At 34.8% G+C, this 26,176-nt stretch overlaps 1 protein-coding gene across 1 annotated transcript; it reads left to right on the top strand.

The window, feature by feature from the left end:
* The first annotated feature begins 2,583 nt into the window (after positions 1–2,583).
* LOC129924427 (chymotrypsinogen A-like) lies at positions 2,584–24,204 on the top strand. The gene is made up of 6 exons (XM_056018751.1): positions 2,584–2,698; positions 7,307–7,437; positions 15,000–15,221; positions 18,962–19,175; positions 20,865–20,981; positions 24,088–24,204. Exons 1-6 carry the CDS (start codon positions 2,632–2,634, stop codon positions 24,150–24,152), a joined length of 816 nt encoding a protein of 271 aa, XP_055874726.1. The 5' UTR covers positions 2,584–2,631; the 3' UTR covers positions 24,153–24,204.
* Positions 24,205–26,176: the final 1,972 nt, after the last annotated feature.

Genomic DNA, 26,176 nt, shown 5'->3' with positions numbered 1-26,176 from the left:
ATTTTATAAACATTTCACTTACCACGTCCGTCAGTCATGTTGTTGTCAATGAGTGAAATAAGCAGACCAGTAAAGATGAATACATTCATAAGTTGTTCATACATAAGTTGTAGTTTGATTATCAACATAACCTTATATTACGCTAGCTCTGGAAGTTAGGGCAACTAACAACCAAGATCTTTTATTCTGAATTCAGAGACTAAAATGTGTCTACTAAACATGTTTTTTTTCCTAAAGTTGAGCCTGGTATAAGTTGACAGTAATCTATAACTTATCCAATTACTACATTCTGTTGATCAAATGATTTCAATTGATTGCGGTAATAGAGTTTTGTAATGAGTAGATTGTAATACAATGCCTGTAAATTAGACTTTTAGTAGTAATAAATACATAATACAAATGTCTCATGTGTCAAGCTTAAAGATAATCATTGAATAAACTTTTCTAATCAGATTAAGTATAATATAAAAAAATTGTAGAAACTATATCATATCCTAGAGAACAATATTACTTATCACAATGTTTTACTAACAACATTTTATATATGCATATCACTACAGACTATACCCACCATCTACTCCCGTTGTTTTTTCCACCAGATTTATTACATTATATTCTGGTAAGATCAATCCTAATGACTTATAACACATTTTTTTTACGATTCAAACCCGAACCCGAGAGTCCTAGTATCCCTCTTACTCGCGCATTGTTAGGTCAAAAAAGTTGTAGCCTATATGTTGTTTATTTTGGCCAGAACTTTTATTCTTAAATCTTTATCCTCAAAAGGAAAAGTTGTCAGCAAACACCCTTTTTCTGCATTACCAATAATTAACTAATTTTTGATGTTTGAAGAACTACTTCTTTGGGCAGAAAGGACTCATTAGCCTTGGCTTGCAACCAGGGGCGGACTGGGTGTCAAAAATAGTCAAGTCATTTGTATATAATCCTGACCAAATTTAAATATCATATGATGGGTATCAAATTATAGGCCTAGCTATCCTCAGAATTATTATGTTGAATTTAATGTCTGCCCCTCCCACGCTTACTCTTTGTACCGACCACGCTCCTTCATTTTATATTTATTAATGTTTTAATTTAAGATTAGAGTGAATTAGAGCGAAATTATATTCCAATGGGTTTTAATATCTATAAGTAGCTTATGATAAATAGAGATTTAACTAATTTTGTTTACAAACTATGATTTTTTTGCATTAAAATTTGACCGACCCCTCCCCCCGCAACTTAAAGGATTAGGATGGGCAGAGCAGTAGATAAATTCATCAATTCCTTTTTTTTTAAACTGTAGTGAGTCGAAGATTGATAAAGTAATTTAAAATTACATTTATAATTCAAATTGAAACCAATCAAAATAACAATTTATTTGTATAAATGGACTCACCAAACACACTGGGCTTTTTTTTTAAGTACATCACCCGTCGCTACAAATATTTTGCTTTATATAAAAAAAAATTGTTGTTGTATGAAGTAACACATATGGTGTAATAGACTATATCCGTAGACAGTGATACTTGTAGGCTTCATCCTTTTAGGATTTTCAGTTTTACAGATTAAAAACCAACATTATCAATACATTATTAAATTCAACATAATTGTTCTGAGGATAGGTAGGCCCATATTTTGATACCTATCATATGATATTTAAATTTGGGAAGGATTATATACAAATGACTTGAACAATTTCGACACCCAGTCCGCCCCTGGTTGCAAGCCAAGGCTAACGAGTCCTTTCTGCCCAAAGAAATATTCCTTCAAACATCAAAAATTAGTTTATTATTGGTAATGCAGAAAAAAGGGTGTTTGCTGATTAGGGTTTATTCCCCTTTTCCAAAATAAAAATCTTATATTGCTCAAAACATATCAAATAGGCCAAACTACTAGGCAAAAATATTTATAGAAAAGCGTTCTAATCCAACTTTTCCATTTGAGGATAAAGAAATGGGAATAAATATTATGTCCGAAATAAACAACATATAGGCTACAACTTTTTTTGACCTAACAATGCGTGAGTAAGAGGGATACTAGGACTCTCGGGTTCGTGTTTGAATCGTAAAAAAATGTGTTATAAGTCATTAGGATTGATCTTACCAGAATATAATGTAATAAATCTGGGGGAAAAAACAACGGGAGTAGATGGTGGGTATAGTCTGTAGTGATATGCATATATAAATTGATCTTGCTAGTAAAACATTGTGATAAGTAGTATTCTTCTCTAGGATATGATAAAGTTTCTACAATTTGTTTATATTATATTTAATCTGAGTAGAAAAGTTTATCTCAATGATTATCTTTAAGCTTGACACATGAGACATTTGTATTATGTATTTATTACTACTAAAAGTCTAATTTACAGGCATTGTATTAAAATCTACTTATTACAAAAGTCTATTACCACAATCAATTGAAATCAATTGATCAACAGAATGTAGTAATTGGATAAGTTATAGATTACTGTCAACTTATACCAGGCTCAACTTTAGGAAAAAAAAACATGTTTAGTAGACACATTTTAGTCTCTGAAGTCAGAATAAAAGATCTTGGTTGTTAGTTGCCCTAACCTCCAGAGCTAGCGTAATGTAAGTTTATGTTCATAATCAAACTACAACTTATGCAATGAATGTATTCATCTTTACTGGTCTGCTTATTTCACTCATTGCCAACAACATGGCCGATGAACGTGGTAAGTTAAATGTTTATAAAATATAGCTAATATTTATTGTTAGGCTTAATAATGACTGATCGCAAATGGATACTTTTATATCCATTGTATACTGCAACAAAGGCATGAGAACTACCATTAATCTTCTTAGAGCTTTTCAAACTAGTCGTAGTCTTCATTTTTTTGTTTACAATGCTTACATAGATTTACTTTATCTTTCTAACTGTCTGTCTGTGTGGAATAATTTACACTTTAGTTCACTGAATTCCCTTTTCTTATATCCAGATGAAACTTTGCACAATTATTCATTGTCAATGACAACACAGAAATCTTTTCAAAAAAAAATCAACAAGTTAATCAATTAGTCTCATTAATTAATTTTGATTTACATAGAAAATGTTCAAAGAGAGATAATTCTTGTGTAGAGAATCAGATCTTTCGCTTAAAATTAAACTAAACAATAGACTATAAAACCTTTTTTTATAAATACTTCAATTGTTAAAAAAAAGACCTTACAATAAGTAGATGACCTTTACATCATAATAATAATAATAATAATAATAATAATAATCTTTATTATCCGTAAGGAAATTTGTCTTACAATTTGTGCATTACACCAAACAAAAAACATTATAACTATAAGAAACCAAAGTGTACATTCACATCAGACTCACTCATAATTTACATGTGACAAAGTTTATACCAGATTGTTCTTATTTAATGATTTGATTGCCAGGGGTACAAAAGAGTGTTTGTGTCTGTTTGTCTTTGCTATCGGTGTCTTGTATCTCTTTTGTGATGGTAAAATCACGAAATCCTGACACAAAGGGTGATTCTTTTTTTCGAGGATCTTGTTAGCTTTTTTATAGATGTTTGTCTCAAACAACTGCCCAAATGGGGTTTGTTTTTTGCCAATGATTTTGCCAGCAGCATTTAGGATTCTATTAAGTTTATTTTTATTTTTAATGCTCAGATTGCCATACCAGGCAGTGATATTGAAACTTAAAATATTGCAGATGTGACATAGCCAAGGCCTTTTCGCTAACATTAAACGAGGACAGTTTTCTTAGTAGTCGTAATCTTTGCTGCCCTTTTTTGCTGATATAATCAGTATTTGCAGTAAAATTTAGTTTATTGTCTAGGATAGTACCAAGGTATCTAAAGGTTTGCACAATTTCAATAGTCTCTCCAGCTACAGAAACAATATCATTTCCCTTCTTGTCCCTACGAAAATCGATTATCATTTCTTTGGTTTTTTTTACATTTAATAATAAAAAATTATCTTTACAGTATTCCTCAATGTGTTCTAGTTCTTTGAAATACTCATTTACGTCTGAGCTCTCTGAGAGCAGGGCAAGAAGAGCCGCATCATCAGCGAATTTTGTGAAGGAGCAACAAGAACTATCGGATTGAAAATCATTGGTGTACAAAATGAACCACAATGGCGATGTTACAGCCCCCTGGGTCGCCCCTGTGTTAACTATGCGTTCATTAGATATAACATTGTTTACCCTAACCCTCTGAGCTCTCTGGGTCAAAAATTCATTAGCCCATAGTATTATGTATGGACTAATCTGCAACGCTTTCATCTTTTCAATGAGTAAATGAAGTTGTATAGTGTTAAAAGCTGATGAGAAATCCATAAAGAGCAATCTTACATAAGTGTTCGGTAAGTCCAGATGTTTGTAGACACAGTTTAAAATATTTAGGATGGCATCGTCTACACCTTTACCCTTTTGGTAAGCAAATTGTAAAGGGTCTAACTTATTACAAAGATCTGCCTGGATTCTGCCCTATAAACCGCAAGGTCTGAAAGGGGAACTTTTTTTATACATACATCATGGAGGCACGAGACCTCAAGTTTAAATTCAGACTCTTTTTACACCTTTTTAAAAAAAATAGCTTTTGTAAAGACAGCATAGAATATGCCATATAAATACCACATCCCACAACTACTGGTCCATAAAAGTTATTGAGCCATAGCGCATCTTGACATGCTATACAGCAATTAAAATATATATATTTATTTAAAAGAAGCTAATCTCAAGGTAGAACTATATATATATATATATAAGTATTTTCATTCGAAAATGGATCATTATTAAATCTTTTGTATTACTAAGGACAAATTAGGGATATCGATAGTCCAGTTTAGTGTTAGGGAATTAGCGTGACGTCATGCGCTTTGAGACGTTATCACCGACCAGTTATAGCTTTGTCAGTAACCATGTTGAGCCTTTTTTTTTGTCTTTGACCAGTGGTCCAGTGGACCAGTGGTCAGTGTAATTAGTTGTGCCGGTCTTAAATTCTATAGTTGTGTATAAATTCAGCTTGGACTGTCTGTAAGTTTAAAAATGTTTTTATTTTTACTTTATTTTGTTAAATTTATCTCTATTATTCATTGATTTGGTTTTATAGTTAAAATTTAGACGGATTAGTGTCGTAGCTTCGCCGGCTCATTAATTAGCGATTGTCTATGATGGAACCGGAAGATCCATAGATTTAGATAGCGTCACCCATTAGCCATCTTTAATCATTTCATTTTTTACTTTTCGTTTTAAATATATGTATTTTATTATCTTATGTTTTAATAGTATTTTTTTTATTAATGTTCCATTGTTTGAATGACTGCTATGAGTTAGCAGATTGTTATAAATCTAATTTTAGTGTGAAAGAAGGCTGCGCCCTAAGCTTCGCTCTCATGGCGGCTTTCTTGAGCCCTAAGCCTAGCTTTATGTTTATTGTTGTCTGGCCCAACTTTTGTTGTGACGTAGACATTTACTCGTGTATCAGTAATGCTATAATTCCTGCCTTAAAACAACTGCTGTTGCAGTAAATGCTGTTTGTTAATTCTAGATCTAGTAGTTGTTAGGTTTGAGTTAGATGAATTAATAGTTACAATAGTTCAGGTCTGGTAGGGTATTTTGGTAGTTTATTGTGGTTGGGGTTGTTTTTGGTTTATTTCGTTTTTGTTTTAAATAAAGTATATGTTTGTTGTATAAAGTTTGTTGGTTGTTTTCTTTAGTTAGTTTAGTTTAGTCGTGCTGTCTGGTTGCTAAGGCAACTCTAGCCCCGTGGTCTCAGACCGAGGTGCACAGATGAAATCCACCCAGTAGCGCTACCATCTGCCTACTGGCTCTGTAAATAATTCTGTTGAGCAGAAAAAGGTCCAGCGCCTCATGACCTGCCAACATTAACATGGCTCAAAGCAGCTCATCTCTACCCCGAAACTGAAGGCTTTGTTACAGCAATACAGGACAGAGTAATCAAGACAAAAAATTACGAGAAACATATCCTAAAACTCAAATGCCGAAAATGTGATCGTGTGGGTAAGTCAATTGAACACATAATGGCAGGATGTTCAGCCCTATCAAATCTGCCTAACTAGACCTAACTAGGTCGCCATTACACTACATTGACGGCCCCCAGAACGCAAACATGCATAGCGCCTAAAAGATATCTTTGAAAATTTGATCTATAGGTAAACTTTTGCGTAAGTCAATATACTTAATCATATTTCATTTAATTAGATATCTAGTTTCAGAGCGTATACTTCCTCAAGTTCAAGTTCTTGTAAATCTAGATCTAGTCCAGGGTCTTTAACATTTACTTTCGTCGACGTTGCAGACATGCATTTCTTCCTTTTATCTTACACCAAAATATATCACAAGATGATTTGATTATGATGTCTATTACAATTTATCTGAATTCTATTTTAGTATGTTTATATTATTTTCTCCAACATGCAATCCAATCATTCTATATAGAATTTGAGTTTTGAGTTTAGGCACATCGGCACAATTTAGGCCATGTCGTGCCCTTTTGTTAAATCCTGCAAACAAATATTTATTAAATGAGAATATTCTCGTTGACAAGGACTAAAATCCAGAAATATGAACATTTGAAGATATATTCAATGATATTGCTTAAATCTTTTTTTTATATAAATACAATATCAATCTTACGATGTTTATTGATTTTAAACTCATTTTATTAACTTTAAGAACCAACATGGCTATCTTATCGCAGATGTCACCCACACTATAAATTCCACAACTGCACCTTATTGTATTTTACGAGACTCCCTGAAATCGACATCGTAAATTAAAATCTAATTAACAACACAGCTCATATAATGTTAAAGTAATTTAATTTGAGCAAAACCTTTATGTACTATTAAGTAATTCTTATTGTGAACTAAATTATTATGGTCCACTATTCTATGTTACAATTACAAAAACACACAATTTTTCTTTAAATAATACCAAATGCAGCTTCGGAACTATTATTTGCAGTCACAACATCTGGTGAACTAGGAATGTTATTACCTCTTTAAGCCTTAATATACACACGTAAGAAAAGGAGAGACATACTACACAGTTAAATTTTTTTATAGGTGTCTCTAAAAACACTATTTTCGCCTTTCAAAGCTGGTTTCTGTCGAACTTCTAAAAGCGGTTTGCTATTTTCTGCATTTATAGAGTTTCTGACACCATTATTTCAGAAACTACAATCTTCCTTCCAGCCATGAATTTTTAAGTTGTTTTTTTCTTCGAAGAGTCTTTCTAATAAACTATTTTTTGGGTGTAATTTTATTATTTTATTTATTTGCATTTTTGACATTCTCAGAAAGAAAACGTATAGTCAATGGCCAGGATGTCCAACTTTTTGATGTCCCATCTCAAGTAGCCCTTATGATGAGAGATGAAGATGGATATTTTGATAAAAGATGTGGAGCAGTTTTGATCGCTTTAAATAAGGTAATTTTAAAAAAAAATTCTCTTTAGCACTATTAAGAGTTTTTAATAAAGATTGCAAATTCATCAGGTCAAAAACCATACCAAACTACAAAAAAAAATATAATAACATGAGTCGGTCAGCGGACATAGTCTACACGGAGCCCCGTAACTATATTTCTTTGAAATTTGATTGCTGTTTATTTTTAGGAAAAAAAAAACACTAGCTAATTGACCATTTTTGAAAAAAAAAACACATTAGCTTGACCTTTTATTTTTTTTAATAATTAAAAAAATAATTTCAATATGGCATGATGTCTTTTTCCTCTTGGAGGCCATAATCATAAAAAATTATGTTAGATAAAAAAAAAACTTTTGTTTTCAAAAGCAAAAAAAATGTTATTACAAATATTGGACAGCTGTATAAAACAGGAAGTGTCTTTTTTAAAGAATATTTAAGCAATTTTATTTGTTTTATGTATTAAAGCAAAATTCACAAGCACCTTTAAACTCTAGCAATAAGCGTACTACCAAACAGTCTACAGATTTGCAAATAATCGGAAAAGTAGATATATTGACAAATTAAAACAATTATAACTCAGAGATTGTCAACAGCGACTAAAAAATATTAGAAAATAGAAGACAAACATGGTGGAGTTGTAATAGCCAAAAACACACTTAAAACTAAGGCGTTATTGGGATTTTTCACGACTATGAGAATAGTTTAGATACGTATACCACAAAGGGTATATAAGGACTAGTATTATCAGTTTCTGGGGATAAACTAGGGGAAAAAAATACATTATAATTAAATTGAATGTTACATTCATCACAGGGATACAAGTTTTAGAATAAATGTTTAGAATTCAAGATATTGTTGTAATTCTCTCTAAGGCAGGCACTCAACGAAAGACAGGTTGACAAGAGTAAACGATGTATTTATTTAGTATAACTACTATAAGCATCAACAAAGAGTAATAGTTACTAGTTAGACTTGGACGTCTGCTATAAAGTCACAGGGAGTAATATGTCTTAAGTTCTAAGAGTCCTACTTCATACCAGAACAGAGAACAGACCACCGACACACTTCCCAGTGTCGCTCCAGGTCTCCCACACAGTTTCCTAGTATCACACAGGATAGCACTCAGCACCAGACTGTTCAGACTCCCATGACTTTTAGCCGGCTCACAACAGTCCTTCTTCCTGTCTCTATATGTCTTTCACTAGTCGTGTTCAGTAGTGCTCAGATGCGCACCATAAGTGTAGCGCTTGAGCGGGGTTACAACATTATGCTTGGTTTATATATTACGATATGGTTGCGATGAGATTGTGTTGGTCAGACAATGCGTTTCAAATGTTCCGACTTCGTATTTTCGTATAGTGTTCTCTTCAAAACAGTTGTTGAACACTCACACAAAACCGTGATGCCAAAGATGTTCCTTTAAAGTATAGACTAAAAAGAAATATATAAAAAAAAATACAAAACATTTCTTTTCAAACTTATCAATTACGCCTTAGTTTTAACTTAACTCAAATTCAACCTAAAAATAAACCAGTGAACAAATAAATAACTTGTTATTCAGAAATGATCTTGTACACTTTCCTTCAGTGATACAAATAAAAATATTTTGCTTATTGATATTTTTGTAACTCCGCTCCCGAGGAACACTGATGGTGCACATTAGAGCGCCATTCAACACAATTAGTGGAAGACATGTGTAGAATATTTGTATTACACAAATAACAAACTAGTGTTTAAGAGGGAAGACATATTAGGAACTCCATTTATTACGTAAACACAAGCGGTGTTGCACTGACGCGCTAGTGTGCAAATGTACATATATTACTATTATGTTACATCTCTCTTCTTTAATTTAGAAAATCTATTTATCAGAATAACTAACAAACTAGTCAACTAAAAAGTCTAATCAGTTCATCACAAATCAAGTCTCTTGGGTTTGTTAACTATTCTGCCTGAGCGTGTTACATAAGGTTCATTTGGTCTAGAGGTGTTAGAAGAAGCAGTGTGTAGTGGCGGCTCAAAATCTAGTGTAGTTTGTAATCTTGGACTCTCTAGATTTAGTGGTTCTGGTTGTTCTGAGATGTCATCTGGAAAGTCATAAATATTGTCAAATCTGTTTGCTTTCTCAGAAGACTTTCTGATGTGTATTCTGTTTCTTCTGTAGACCTTATTTCCACTTTTGACATTATACGATCTAGGCTTAGAATGCTTCGAAACTACTGTTCCTGGTTTCCACTCAGAATTAAGTTGCATTCTGACTGCCGTTCCGTTTTGTAGTGGATTATGACTCTTAACTCCTTTCCTCTTATCATAACAATGTTTCTCAGACTGTTTCTCGGAGTCAAAGTGTTTCTTCACCACCTTGAGATCTGGTGTCTTGGTAGGTATTAGCGGTTCTGACACATTTTGATTCTGTTGTTCAGCACACCTGCTACAATCCCTAACTGTCACTTCAATGTCTGCATTCATGCCTGGCCAATACATGACTTCTCTGGCTCTCTGCTTACACTTGACTATTCCTAAGTGAGACTTGTGAATCAGATTTAGCATGTATTTACGTAAGCTTGGTGGCATGACTATTCTCAGACCTTTGTATATAATACCATCCGAAGTTGATAACTGGTCTCTTGAATCCCAATACGGCCTGACTTCAATTGGAGTCTCGCTTCTTGTGTCTGGCCAACCAGTCATAATTACTTCCAGAAGCATTGAAAGTTCCTTGCTTGTACAGTCTTTAATTTCATTGTATTTCGAATCACTTACAGAGATCATATGCACTGAATCATCTGTAAATTCACATGTCTGTGTATCAGTATTTGGTAGATGTGCACGAGAAAGTGTATCGGAGATAAACATTTCCTTGCCTTTTCTGTAACAGACTTTCAGATCATACCACTGCAGTCTTATTAGCATCTTCTGTATTCTCATTGGTGCTGACAATAGAGGTTTCTTGAAGATTTGCTCCAGAGGTTTGTGATCATTATAAACTGTTACTTCTTTACCAAATATGTAGCAGTGAAATTTGCTTGTACTATACACAATTGAGAGCATTTCCTTCTCAATTTGAGCATATCTTGTTTCTGTATCTGTGAGAGCTCTTGATGCGTATGCAATTATACGACCTTCCTGGAGTAATACTGCTCCCAGTCCATCTTTACTTGCATCACATTCTATCTCTACGTTCTTGTTGACATCATAATATGCTAAAACTGGAGGGTTTGTACAAAGATGTTTCAATTCTTTGAAACTCTTGTTTTGTTCATGATTCCATTGAAATTCTATATCATCTTTTAGAAGCTTTCGTATTGGAGCATCTGCTTGACTTAGATAAGGAATAAATTTTGCTAGGTACTGAATTAAACCTAGAAATCTTCTGATTCCATCTTTGTCTTGAGGAGCTGGCATGTCAATAATTGCCTTTATCTTTGCTGGATCTGGTTCTAAACCTTTCTCTGACAAGATATGGCCCATATAAGGTACTCTGTTTTGCCTTATCTTGCACTTGTCATAGTTCAGCTTTAGATTGTACTTCGTTGCTCTTTGCATGACTTGTTTCAAAATGTGATCATGATGCTCAACATCTCTACCAGCTACTAGAATGTCGTCTATGATGACATATGCTCCTTCAATTCCTTGAAGCATTTCATCCATAATTCTTTGGTAAATTTCTGGCGCTGATTTGATACCAAAAGGTAATCGTAACCATCTATATCTTCCCAGAGGTGTGTTGAAAGTTGTGAGAAATGAAGATTCTCTTTCAAGCTTTATTTGCATAAACCCTGACTTGGCATCGAGAACTGAGAATATCTTCGAATCTGGAATATTAGTGATCACATCTTCAATAGTTTTCATCGGGTGATGTTCCCTTCTGATTGCTTTATTGAGATCTTTTGGATCAATACATATTCTAACTTTGTCATTCCTGAACGAAACAACCATGGAGCTAACCCATTCAGTAGGTTCATGTACGGCAGTAATAAATCCATCAGCTTGCATTTCTTTAAGTTTTTCTTCAACTTTATTGCGTAGAGATGCTGCTAAGCGACGTGGTGGATGAATAACTCCTTTAGCATTTTCCTGTAACTGAATCTTGTATTCTCCTGGCAGTGTTCCAGTTGTTTTAAGCATTTCAGGAAATTCTCTTTGTAACTCGTCTTCTGCCTTGGATTCTATGCTGTCTATCCGTTGTAGTAGTCCTAAACATTCTGCTATGTCACCACTCAAAATGTTCTCTTGACTAATGTCTACTACCTCAAACCTTGCTTTCACCTCTTGGATATTATTTTTCAAAGGTAGCACTACTGCTCCTAAAGTCTTAATAACATGATTAGAGTAAGACTTGAGCGACTTTGCTGAATAAGCAAGTTTTACTTTGTCTTTGAGCTTTTCAAACTCTGACTTGACAAGAATGTTACATCTTGCACCAGTGTCGATACGAAAAATTAATGTCTTGCCATGCACGACTAGTTTTACAGTCCACTTGTCTTCGACGACATTGATGTTCTCAATATTACCCTTTCTATACTGGCTACTTGCAGTGCTAACAGGTATAATATTTTCATCACTGTGACTGTCATCTTCTACTAGATTGACGTTGCGTCTTTTTCTGCACATTTGAAACCAGTGGTTTTTCTTCTTGCAGAAATTGCATGTGGTTCCTATTGCTGGACATTTTCCCTTTTCGTGGTTCTTGCCGCATTTACTACATAATTTATCTGAGTTGTCTTTAGACTTCTGCTTGAGTACATTGTGTGACCCTCTCTTGATCGCTAGAACTTCTTGGCCCCTAAACATTTTCACTTGGCTTTGCGACATCTCATATTGTTGTCCTATTTCTATAGCCTTGTTAAGGGTCAACTTCTGTCCCTGATCAAGAAGTCTTAATTGTACCTTTTCGTGTATGACTCCACTAATGATCAAATCAATAAGCATATCGTCTGGGTTGTCATACTCACAGTCCATAATGAGAAGCTTTAGGTCTTTAACAAAGTTATCAAAACTTTCTCCTTCTACCTGCTTTCTCTGATGTGCTCTAAATCTAGACACTCTTTTATTTTGTCTTGGCCTTATGTAGTCTTCTATTTTCTTTAATAGCAATTGCGGATCTCCCTCTTCACTATCAGTAATATTTAGAGTTTTGTAAACCTCACGGCCTTGCTGGCCTATCCACATTCCCAGCCATCCGGCTTTTTGTTTACTATCGGCACCAGCTAACGGTCCTTTGAAACAAAAGCTCACCTGCTGTTGAAACCTTAAAAACTCTTGATACAGATCTTTAGCATTCCAATTCAAGATTGGTTGCTCAAAATAAAAAGAAGCCATTATTAGATTAATAAAAACCTTTGTCTGGACAGCTTTTTAAGTTTTATTCTGACACCATGTAGAATATTCGTGTTACACAAATAACAAACTAGTGTTTAAGAGGGAAGACATATTAGGAACTCCATTTATTACGTAAACACAAGCGGTGTTGCACTGACGCGCTAGTGTGCAAATGTACATATATTACTATTATGTTACAACATGTTTAGACAGGAAGAAGGACTGTCGTGAGCTGGCTAAAGGGTCATGGGAGTCTGAACAGTCTGGTGCTGAGTGCTGTCCTGTGTGATACTAGGAAACTGTTTGGGAGACCTGGAGAGACACTGGGAAGTGTGTCGGCGGTCTGTTCTGTGTTTTGGTATGGACTAGGACTCTTAGAACTTAGACGTATTACTCCCTGTGACTTTATAGCAGAAGTCCAGGTCGAAATAATAAATATTATTATTTGTTGATGCTTATCATAAATAAATACATCGTTTACTGTTGCCGACCTGCCTTTCGTTGAGTGCCTGCCTTAGAGAGTTACAACAATACATAAAACATTAAACCATTATCTTTAAATACAAAAACAATGCCTACTAAAATGCTCAGAAATACACATATATAAATGCCAATTCTATGTTCCATATGCTAGGACTAATAAGTACAAATGTTTATTTTTTCTCCTAGTGCTATTAGAGCATGTAAAGGGTTGTATGAGTCTGCCAGGTAAACCAATGACTTGGCTAAATTAAGTCATTAAATAATTAACATGCAAGACTAGATTGACCTAGGGACACGCGTAGGACGCAAGCATAATCCTTTTTAAATTAACATCTATTTTTCATTAGATAATATAAGATTATATATGAATATTATTCATTTTGTTTGTATTACCAATTACAAAATACCACAAGTTTTTAGGGCTTAAAAAAGGGGAGATTTTTGTGGCATATCCCAGTGGCCCGGTTAGGTAAGCTCAGGGTATTACCCCCAACACCAGGGAAAAAAATAATCTTGGCCCTAAAAAAACAAGCAAATTTTGTATATTTCATTTCTATATGTTGAAAAATAAAACTGTAAGCTAATAAAAGAAATTAATTTCACCCGAAAAATGGGTTTTGTTTCTATTTAAAACTTCTACTTTTTTGACAGAGCTCCTTAAGGAAAATGCTTTAAATTATACTAGTGTTTCTCAGCTTCTTCCGAAAATTCAAATCATGCTCGTCTTGTTAAACTTTGTCAAACAAAGCCTGGAATACTACCAAAAAATGTTGATCAGTTTTGTATATTTTAAAAAAAAGTTTGATTGTGTCTATCTGAATCACTCCAGAAAATAGCAAGAGAATAAGGCATATGGTAAACTCATTTTTTTCCAGATTTAGCGACATGTATAAAGCAAATAAAGTTCTTATGTCACTATAGTCAATGGAATTCTTATACAACGAGACAAGTGTATCTTTTCCTAATTTCTCTTTCTTTTAGCCATCAACGATGTCATTGAAGTACATTTAACAGGTTGCATTCGGGTTCCCTCTGCGTAAACCAAACCGACTTGGACTTTGCAGACGACATAGCTTACTTTGAAATACAATTAAATGTAAACACGATATGACGAATAAAGACGCCCTTAAAGTTGTGCATGCAGTGTGTAGGTTACCTAGTTCACCAATAAAATTTGGTCATACAGGTCTTCAACAAAAAAAAAAGTTAACCTATTTAGGCAGTGTTATCTCAAGCAATGGAGATGCATATCATGATGTTGCCTGTCGAAATGGAAAGCAGGAACCGTCTTTGAAAACGTACGGCCTATCTGATCAAACAAATCAATTTGCTTGGAGATTAAAATCCCCCAACTGAATGTAATCATTATCCCAACGCCACCTAATGAGCCGTGGAAGGTTGAAAAGAGTCTGAGCAGTGATGGCCGAGAAGGATCCTACGAATAACATACCAAGATAATAATACCAACAGAGAAATCTTTTCCCGCACAGGCATTCGCTGTCAAATGGAAGTGGCGACTGAATGTCGAATGACATTTGTGCGACATATTAAACAAGAAACACGTTTACCAACGTCAGCTCTAAAATTTAAGTCGAAAAGAGGAACGCAGAAACATGGCAGTCCGATTCGTTTGAGACGTTTTTGAGATCCTTGTCCAATCAGAATTTAACCCATGCAGAATGTTTTAATTTGCACAAAGGTATGAGTTGAATAGAGGTATTGTAAAAAAAAACAACATTTTTTTCTTTGATGAATATAGATTCTTACTGCCGCCCACTGTGTGAAGGGAGTCGACCTCAGCGATCTCCGTGCAGTAGTTGGGTTATTAAACTATTATGGACCACTAACTGGTTACGAACAAGTTGTCCCTTTCTCAAAAAGTAACATGTATGAAGATCACTGGGTTATCCAAGGTATGGAAATATACGATATTGCTGTACTGACACTAGCCACTCCAGTCAGACCCAACAAAAATGTGGAGGTAAGTCCTTGTCTCCCTTTTTTTTTTCAAGAAATCGACCGATTAAATTTTGTATAATTTAATATTGTTCCTAAAGAAAGTATACTTGTAATCTCGCGGTTCAACTTTCTCCTGCTGAAAGAAAATTGTGTCTGCCCAGAGGCCTAGTAAGGGGGGAATGTTTTTTGGAAATTTCTATTTTTAGCGTCTCCCTTAAGGAAAAAAAGCCGTTATTAGGTTTGTGCAAAATGTCCGTCTCTCTGTCTGTACATCTCTTCGTCTGTCACATTCAGATCTCAAAAACTTGATGAAAAAAATATTATTTAACCATGCTTTGTAACTTTGGCTTGCAAAGTTTAGGTGCAATGGCACATTTGGTTTTCTAAAAAAAACCTGTTTAATTTATTAAAAATTAATTATGCTAGTGATTTTTTTGCACAAAAATACACTTTTTATCTTATATAGTACTACTAATAAAATACGGATTTCTCTAACGACAAGAAAAAGTAAAATTACCTCTTCAGACCTTGCGGTCTATAAGACAGATGATGTTAATGTCATCTGTTTATTTCGTTAACGGTTACCGAGCTCTAACTAATGGTGATAAATTCTCTCTCTCTCTCTCTCTCTCTCTTTTTCTCTCTCTCTCTCTCTCTTTACCTGAAGACTTAAATCTTGTTCAAACTTTAACTCACACTCCCGGTAATGTGATTTATTTACTATGATAATACCACACTTTTGTCACGGTTTCAAAAAGTTTCTGAACGACTTTTAAACTAGAGTTTTTCCAGAGTGCCCAAAAAGCTAACTATTTTTTCCCAAAGATATACATCAATCTTTAATTTTCTAAGAAAATCGTTATAGCCGTTGTCGAAATCCTTGCCAAGGTTTCTTTTGATTTCATTTGTTTTCATCTGTTTGTTTTGTAGTTTTTTTTCATATGAATTTGCATCTTGGACTTGGTTGTTAAGTTTAATTATGGTTTCTTGATATCTGACCTATGACAGTGCCTCATTCAATAGTCTTTTCCAGTACAACGGATTGGTTTGCACAAATTATAGAAGAGGTACGTTAGGATGAGTCTTGCAATAGGGACCAACATAAAATATGAACCAGTACGATTCCGGGGAATCTATTTTGATTTTTCAATTTCTAAATATTAAAAATTGTGTAGTGACTTGCCTTTTTATTTTAACATTTATTGGCGCCAAGAAAATTTCATAATACTGAAACATTGAGTAACTGTAATAGAATTTTCCTTTCTGTTGTAATTGTATGTTTTACTTATGAACAAATTACCGAAGCTGGACGTTTTGGTGCAGACGTTTTGGTGCAGCCGTTTTGGCAAGGCCGTTTTGGCGCGAAGGTCGATTTGACGCAGCCATTTTGGCGCATTGGACGCATGGTGATATTGTAAATGTGTGTTTGTGTTTCACATCATTTTCTTTAATTAATACATATTTTTGGCATGTGTATGTCTGTTTTTAAGAGGAGCATTTTTTATTTTCAACAATTTTTGTTTAAGGTATTACATTAATTTACAAAAAAAAAAAATTATGTCAAGAAGAGTGCAAGACATTTAGAAATTATCGTCTTACCCGCGAGAGAGTAAGAGGTGGAGGATAGAGTATATAATGAGTGAAAGGTGCCCAGAATATAGGGCCTGGATAGGTGTCACAGGTAATTAATTACCAGTCCGAAGAATGCGATCACCAGACGCATGACGCCAACGACCAGTGATCGGTACTGATTTTGTCTTCCTTTGTTTAACTTTACCAGCGTCAAGGGGAGATGTGTCATCAATATCACCAAAAAAGTTAAGATACTCTTAAAAGATATATTTTAAGAAATTGGGTTAGGGTTGTGGTGATTTGGGTGACACATCTCCCCTCACCGTAATCCAATTTCTCAAAATATCTTAGCTTGTTCGGATATTAAACTAATGTCAATTCTTTTTTTTTTTTGGTCTACTTGGTCTATGGTCTAAGAATCCAGTTCTATGTCTCCAATGTGTTTGTTGTTTACTTTAAGTAATTTTTTTTGGTGGTTATCTGTTGTCACTTCCCACTTTAGCATTCAAATCTCCCATGACGATCAAAACATACCTTGTAGTTATGTTGTCAACTATACTTTGCAGTTGGTCATAAAATGTATTTTTCTCAGTATCACTTGCAAAGTGGCTGGGAGCAAAGCACATAATGATGTGAACATTTTTTAGCTTAGACAAAAATTTGGCTCTAATTATTCGTTCTGAAACTGGTTCCCATTCTAAAAGACTTTTGAAAGCTTCCTTGTCTAGTAGTAGTGCTACACCATTTTCATATAAGTCATCTTCTTTTTCCTTTCCAGAGAAGAGAAGGGTTTCTCCTGATTGCAGTCTTGTTTCACTGAATGTGTTCCATCGAACTTCACTCATTCCCAGGATCTGTAGTCTATAGTTGGCCATTTCTTGGCAACTTGTGCACATCAACCTGGTTCCAATAAAGTACGGACATTCCATGTTCCCAAGTTAAGTTCTGCCTTCTGAATAAGAAAGTGTTTCTTTTTCATTTATTTTTGTTTGGTATCTCGAACAATGAAAAGAAATTTTACTTGCCTCATCAGGAGATATAAATTGAATTAGTCCGTTTATTGATTTTAGAAAGAAAAGTTGTAAATAACTATAAATAACTAATAACCTATTTTCATAAGCATAGTGGTTACTGTATTGGTTTGAGGAAGCTAAAGAAGCCTTAGCCCTCGAGTTCGATTTCAGGTACCTTACTTTTTTAAAGAAATACATTTAAAAAGCGATCACCCAGATGCCCACTTCTTACACCTCCCTACACCTTTCCAATTAGTCCAGAAAGCTGATATGATCCCATATAAAAAAAAGCCTATTTTTTAAATTAAAATATTATTTTAAATATTGTTACAAATGAACAGTGATAGGTAGAGGTCAACGTATGACCCAGGCGAAATAACACAGCAGCGGGTGTTCTCTGGAATGTACATGTATCAACAAAGACAGGATGTGACGTGTCCTTACGTGTTATTCCAGAAGGGACTAGCTATGTCCAGTGGCAGATAGAGGTCACAACTTTTGACCCCGGCAAGATGACACTGCAGCCGATGTTTTCTGGAATCTACATGTATAAACAAAGACAGGATGTGACGTTTCCTCACGTGTTATTCCAGAGGATACTAGCAGTGTTTGTGCAACTTTAGAGGAGCGATTAGGAACTCTATATAAGCCAGAGAGTTAATGTGAAAGTCAGTCATGAGTGAGTCGTTATAGTCTATGCAGACGATGTAAGACGTGTGCAGCTCTGATTCGGTATACTTGAGTACGACTTGGTTCAGCTTTGGGAGACCTGGAGCGACACTGGGAAGTGTGTTGTTTGTCTGTTCTGTGGAATACGGCTCGATGCAAGTTGAGAAGAGATGAATTTCAACGAAGTGAAGAGATGAATTGCAACGAAGTATAGCTAACTGTAAACTGACAGATATTGTACAGTCTTCTACGCTACATGTTGCAGTGACGAATTGTTAGAGTTAATAGTCATTAAAGTTATATGAAACTGAAAGTTAAGTCGTCAAGTTCTTTGCAGTGTTTTTATTTGTGTTCCTACTAAAACATTTAGCCAGAAGATTCAGAAATACGTAAAAATATTATTCAAAAATTGTTTATAATAATTTTTAAGCTATCAAGCTGATGTAGAAAAGTTGCTTTGAAATATTTTTTTATCGATAGCTTGCACATTTTTTTTTTTCTATCTTAGGTTGTCAAACTGGCAGATGAAATCGATCGTTATGTCAATACGTCCTGTATCGTTAGTGGCTGGGGCTACAATAACAAGTCTTTAGGAACACATCCAAACAGGCTACAGAAAGCGATAACAATTCTTATCTCTAGTACAGATTGCAAAAAATTTTGGCCAAAATTTGCTGAAGCACTAGATAAAGAATTATTTCTTTGCGTCTTTAACAAGAATGGTAAAAGACGATAAATGTATCGTTCTTGAACTTTATTTATTTACACAATGAAGACGATTACCTTTGTGTTAGAGTTCTCACTTACGTTGTTACTTTTTGTACATGCACAGTGGTTACAAAGTTCAGTGTGTTAGGTGGTGTTAATGAAGGGCTAGGGGGCGCAGTGGCTGAGTGATTTAGCGCTTGGCTTTTGAACCTCGTGCCCTGGGTTCAAAATCTGTCAGGACTGGGGTTTTGAATTTTGGGATTTATAAGGCGTTCCTAAGTCCACCAAACACTAATGGGTATCTGACTTTATTTGGGGAAAGTAAATGCGGTTGGTCGTTGTGCTGGCCACATGACACCCTGCATGGCACAGGTCTTCCATTGTACCCTAGTGAAGTTCATACGCACGGTGAATTCCCCTCTCCCACCACGGAACGCAATTGTACATTATAGAACTATGGAGTCTCCTCTCAAGGGCTTGATTTCTGGAATCGCATTGCGTTAACTTTGTTAACTAAAGGTACCGTGGCCAATGAACAGAGATTAAAGGATCATGTAGTTTATTAGAGCCTTCAGACAGAAGGGTCGACGAAAAGTCAATCGTTCTACTGGCTACGAGATAAAATCCTTTTCCGGGTCAAACGTTTATTAAAAAGAGATTCATTTTATCTAGAATTTTGGGACATCTCAACGAGGTAAAAGAGAGAGTGAGAGAGAGAGAGAGAGAGAGAGAGATGTGAAAATGATTTTTTGTGTGCTTTAACACCTATACTGTTACTAGGCGCTTCCTCGCTGTGTCTAATGCAGATAATTAAACCTGAGGCAATAATCAATACAAGAATTTAAATAACACATGCAAAAGGCCAATAATATATGGTAGTAGACGCTGATATTAAATATCGAACAAGACGTTTAATCATAATGAAGGGAACCGTCGAATGCGTCAAATCTCTCCGTTCATAAGAGCTCCTTATCTCTAAGCCGCCCCATAAGTAATCTGTTCACATCAATTAACATTTCGCTTTTTCTCCTCAAAACATAATTTGGCTAGAACAAAACAACAGAAAATAAAAAGTGCAAATCAAACGAACTACTAATGCATTATTTTTTATACGCTTCGAAGCCCTAATGCGTTTGTGCTTTATGTGTGTATAGTGTGTGTCAATCCATTGAAATACAAGGACGAAAACAATCGTGTCGTTGGATGAGAGCTTTTCATGGGAAGTTTCTTTATAATACAGGCAGACGAAAAAGCTTTATTTTTGGTTTGTTTATGATTGCAAATGGTGAGTCAAAGAATGGTATCAGAATCTAGATTAACTAATGTCGGTCATTCGATTACAAGATAAAAAAAAAGATAAGAAAAAGAAATATAAGATGTTGAGTCAGATACAAATTGTGTTGAGGTTGAGAATCGTGCAATGCATACGGATCTATTTAAAAGAAAAGTATACCGGTTAAAAAAACATATACAACTATTTTAACCTTAGCTTAACACATATATATATATATATATGCGTGTAAATCTATTCGTTCATAGGACATCACTATTCACTAATAGTACCACTTAAAAATATAAAATTTATCCTGATATTACTTAATTTGACCCTAAAACAATTAAGCACCTTTCACAATCCAAAAGGTAATTTTCGTCAATTTTATATATTAAATTTAATTTTTTTTTTAAATATCCGTCCTCTATAGGTACGTCAGGTCGACCTAACAGTATTTGTTCAGGAGACAGTGGGGGCCCTTTGTATTGTGGGCCTAATAAAGACATACTTGTTGGAACTGCCGTTGGCAATGACGTAAAATGCAATGGTTTGCTTTTTTAATTATTTTTCTTCTCACTTATATTGTCGTCTCTGTGTGTATGTTTCGTTATTTAATTTTGCGAATAAGCGTAGAGAAACTTAATTCTTTCTCTCCGTAATCATTTACCACATTCTGGTGGAATCAACGCTGGTACCGTCGGTTCGGAGAGAAAGAGTTAAAACTAGTGTTCAAAATTATTCAGTACATAAATCGGCATAATGTGCTTCCTAAGGGCCCTAATTTACTTACTGACATGTCAGTAATTTTCCCATTTGCAGCAGATGAAAAAAATGTTTTTATTAGTTAATACTTTCTGTTTGCCTTTTTAAACTAATCACCAATCGCGATCAAAACCACAGAGTTTAAATTTACCGAAAATAATTCTCAATTCGCTATTTCAACGCAATATTTAATGGGGGCCCCGTAAGGGGAAAAGCCGCTATTAGGTTTGTGCAAAATGTCCGTCTGTCTCACTCAGATCTCGAAAACTAGAATAGAAATGAAAAATATTATTTCATTATGTGATGCGGCTTTAAAAGTTTAGGTGCATCGGCTAGTTTTGGTTTTCTAAAAAGCAAACCATTTAATTTATAAAATTAATTATGTAATCGATTTTTTCATAAAAATACACCAATTCTAAAACAATACATAAATGTAAGGGAGATAATGTTACAATACCTTAGGAAAAAGATACAATTTTTTGTACATTTTCAATATCACTAAGTCACATGTATTTATTAAATGTATAAGAAAATGTTTATAATAAATGGAAAATATTAGTTAAAGGTGTTTTTTCTGATTAATTAGCTGCTAAAATTAAAAGAAAACATGTTTGTTTTGTTTATAAAGGCTAAAGGTGCACTTTGAATGTAAATATTATGCACATTTTTTTTAAAATGGACTTTTTATGCAACCACTTTCGTGCAGTAGAGTGACAAGCAGTGGCGTGACAGTGAACTAATCAGTTCCCTCAAAATTTTTAAAATTATCAGATTTTTTTATTTTTTGTTTAGTGTACCTATCAGAATAAAAGACGCTTATATTTGTGCGTTTTGTCTGTCGGTCGGTATGTCTATCACGTTTAGATAATAAAAAAAAACAACGTTAAAGCTATTGAAAATCTGATTTGACTCTCTGCTGAGGTACTTCAACAGATGAAGGAATCCGTCCAAATATGTACATAAACATTTGTCTAGGAAAAAAACAACTGACTACCAATTTCACTCTATCATACAAGGGAAACTTACATTTAAAAACATCACGTGTTACTGTTCACATTCATGCCTGGTGAAAATAAACAAAGGGATTTAACTATTTCGTACTTAAGTAGTAACAAAGAAATAGCTTTTCACTCTCACCATACCTGCCCCTGACAATCATATAGATATTTAATTGATTCTGTTAAGCTGTGATTTCCACAAACAAATAGGACCGCCCAAAAACTCAAAGTTTATGGTGGGTCTGGGGAGGCGGGGTAAATGCCATTAGTACCTCCCCACCACACCAAATCGACATATACTAGAAGAGGGGGGGGGCTGGGCAAAATAATAAAAAAATTGTTTGAAATATAAATTATTAGTATATATTTTTAACATAACTAGAAAATTCGTAAACAAATTGTATGATTTCTTTACTAAAATTCGTCCGCTAAGTTGGGGGGGGGGGGCGATCGCTTATATTTATATTAGAAGAGCGATCGAAAACTCTCATTAGCTGTTAGTAGATTTTTGATAAATATTTGGAGCAATCTTTGTTTGTTAATTACATTTTAGCTACGATTGGCAAGAATTCTAAAGTAATATAGCAATTTGAAACCATTACTTTATTTTTTTTAAACAAAATTCGAAACAATCCTTTATCGATAAAAACTCTTTTGTGGTGTTTCACTTTTCAACAATCGTTTGTAGTAAATGACTTTCTCATTTTAAAATCCCGATCAAACTATTGTCGATATTAAAAAAAAAATAATTTATTAGACATAAATTTGTTTCAAGTTAAAAATCTAGAACAATGTGATATTGATTTTAAAAAATATAATAACTTTTTTTTTTTTTAGAAAATTAATTTTAATATAAGTCAGATGTGGATCAATAATGTAACTTTGATTTAAAAAAAAAAGCAATATCCGGAACAATTTTTAAGTAACGAAATCTAAGTATAGAGATTTTTATTTAGCGTTTTTAAGTTTTTTTTTATCATGAGATTTTGCAAGAATAAAAGTTATATAAGTTAAAAGATCAATATCAAACATTCGTTGGAATTTATTTGCTTTTTACTTAAAAAAAAACAAAAACAACCTCGGGAACAAACAGTTAAAGAAAGTAAAATTATTTCGATGTTTTGGAAGTGAAATGAAAAGGGCAGTCATATTTTTAATAGCCTTTTATCCTTTTTTTGTGTGATGTAAACGTGATGAACAGGTCGACGGGCAAACACACAAAAGTGGGAAGCGTGGTCGAGAGGCCAAGTGCGCTTGAACTTGGCTTGCCTTGGCTACCTAGAAGGGGGCTCGAGGTTCGACACCCGACTCTGGCAGAGTTGTGTTTACTGAGTTGTGTTTACTGAGCACCTAAAGGCAACACGGAAAACCAACTCCTAGATACCCCCTCCCCTCCCCACTGGTCCACAAATGAGATTGGACCAAAAGCGCTCTGGGCATGCTATAAGCATGAAAGTAGCGCTATGTAAAAGCTATAATAAAAAAAAAAAAAGTAAGTGGCTTTTATCAACATGGAGGCAATTAACAAAAACTAAATGAAATCTGATAATTTAATCTTTTTAAAGGGGACTAAGTTATAACCACGTAGCCCTGACTGTCTCGCTATTGCACGAAAGTCGCTGAGTTACAAAAATAGATTTTTAAAAAAATGTGCTTGACGTTCACATACAAAGTGCGTTCGTAGCCTTCCGAAACGACTTCTGTACTGGGAATGGTTTGCAGGAAAGCGCTCCCTGGGAGCTCAATGCAAGCGCTCAAGTGATGCTCTTAAGAGCTCCTTCAATGAATGCGACATACATGCAACTAGCTTACGACGAAAAAGGTATAATTAATTTAAATAATAGGTAGTTTAATTTTTCATTCAAAATAAACATTATTTTTAAATTGTTTCAGGTATGCTTCCTCAAGTGTTCACAAATGTTGCAGCGTATAAAGACTGGCTGGCAGACAAATTGTGAAGCTTTTTTTCTTTCTTTCTTTGATGCAATTACAAAAAAAAAATAAAACAAAGAATATAATTTGCAATCTTTTATTAATTTTTTTAAAAAGTATGTTAATGGGATCGTTAAAATTTGGTCCGTTTAATAAAATTTAAAAATAAGAAAAGGAGGATATTTTTCGGTCATAATAAACCAAATAAAGCCTAGTAACAAATCAATGGGCAAAGCCGGTGTATAATGCTAGTAACTAATTAATGAATGTGTGTTGCGCCACAGGCAGAAGGCGTGTTTTTTTCGTCTCTCGTTTGGAACGGTTTTTGTTTTGTTATTTTCTAAAGCTAAGTGATCTTTCTCATACCATTAGATTTGTGTAGATTTTTTTCTATAGATTGGTGTATTTAGTTCGATAGATTTTAAGTAACGTTAATTAGACTTAATTAGTTTTTGTATTCATTTACTATTCTTTTAGTTTAACAAGCATCTAGATAAACAGTGATACTCATAGCCCAAGGGATTGATGTGCTTGGTAAAACCGTTTACCGTGGCCACTACATAGCAGTCGCAACGCAAACCTGTGTGTCATCTTTGCTAGTGTGTCAAGTCGTCGTGCTGGAGTCATGGACGCAAATTTACTACGTCGCATACGGCGCAAATGTGTGTTACTCAAATCACGACTAGACAGCGAGGTTTTCCGAAATATTCGTAGACTTGGCATCGGGAGTAAACTGCCGACAGTTCGTGGGTCTAGGGCTGGGCGTCTAATTTGCCTCTAGTATAACCTATCGCAGTTCAACTCAACTGATACATGCCACACAGTTTCCCGGACTTTTACCAGTGTTGTTAACCCCTTCCCCAAACCCCTGTCACTTCTTCTACGACAGAGTTCAGCAGTTCCCTACTAAACTGTGTTGTTAACCACCCCACCCCTATTGCTCCTCACACCGCAGAGGTCAGATGTCCCCATCAAAAACCTATAATTCGTGATATTACTCCTCCGGTGTCTTCAAAATGTGCTACACCTCTGGTGACTATATCCTCAAGTCTGCTTAAAATAATGCACCTCAACGCCCAGTCATGCAGTAACAAAGCTCTTGAGCTTGCAGACACCATCACTGATGATAGCTACGACATCGTTTTCCTTAGTGAGACATGATTTAAAGAAGTTAATGATGAGTCAAAAACCATTGAGCTAACGCCACCAGGCTTTACTTTAAAGAGTCTACCTCGAAAAACATGCAGCGGAGGGGGCTTAGCAATACTGTACAGAGATAGTCTAGCCAAATATGTAACAATAAAACCTGACAGCTCACCGTACACCACCTTTGAGATGTGCGAGTTACACCTTTCCCACCACAGTAGAACACTGACTTTTATTTTCTTGTATCGCCCACCACCAAGCAAGAGAAATAAATTGACAACAAAAGTTTTCATCGAAGAATTTCAAGACCTCCTTGACAGTCAGATAGCAACAAAAGATCTATTTGTCATAGGCGATGTGAACTTGCATTTTGACAGTGAATATGAGACATACGCGGTGTCGCTGAAAAATGCGCTAAAGGATCGCAACTTATACCAACTTATAAATGTTCCGACACACGTCAAAGGCCGTACTCTCGACAGGATTGTTACAAATGCAAGTAAACTTATAGCCAAACTTAATGTTTTCATCATCATCATCAAACTCCATTTGAGTGAGGGCTTGAGAGGCAAAAGCTCTTGACAGAAACCTTGCTATCTTGCGTAGTGCATAAATATCACCATACAGGTCGAGAATTTTTAGTTTCCCAGACCTGTCGAGACGGAGATCAGCAAGTCTGGAGCAGTCAAACAGAATATGAGGCACGGTTTCCTTTTTTTCTCCGCAGCGGGGGCACCATGAATCAAAATTTGGCCATAGCCTTGAGAAATATGAGCCAACAGGACAATGGCATGTCCTGCACTGTGCTATAATAGCTTGCTCAGGCCTGGACTCAAACCTCTTTTCCATTTCTGTTTTTTTTTTTAAATTACAGCCAGAGCATGATAAAAACGTACAGCTTGTT

The sequence above is a fragment of the Biomphalaria glabrata genome, chromosome 2 (genome assembly GCF_947242115.1).
Source record: "Biomphalaria glabrata chromosome 2, xgBioGlab47.1, whole genome shotgun sequence".
NCBI lineage: Eukaryota > Metazoa > Mollusca > Gastropoda > Planorbidae > Biomphalaria > Biomphalaria glabrata.
This window is presented reverse-complemented; position numbering and strand designations above follow the sequence as displayed.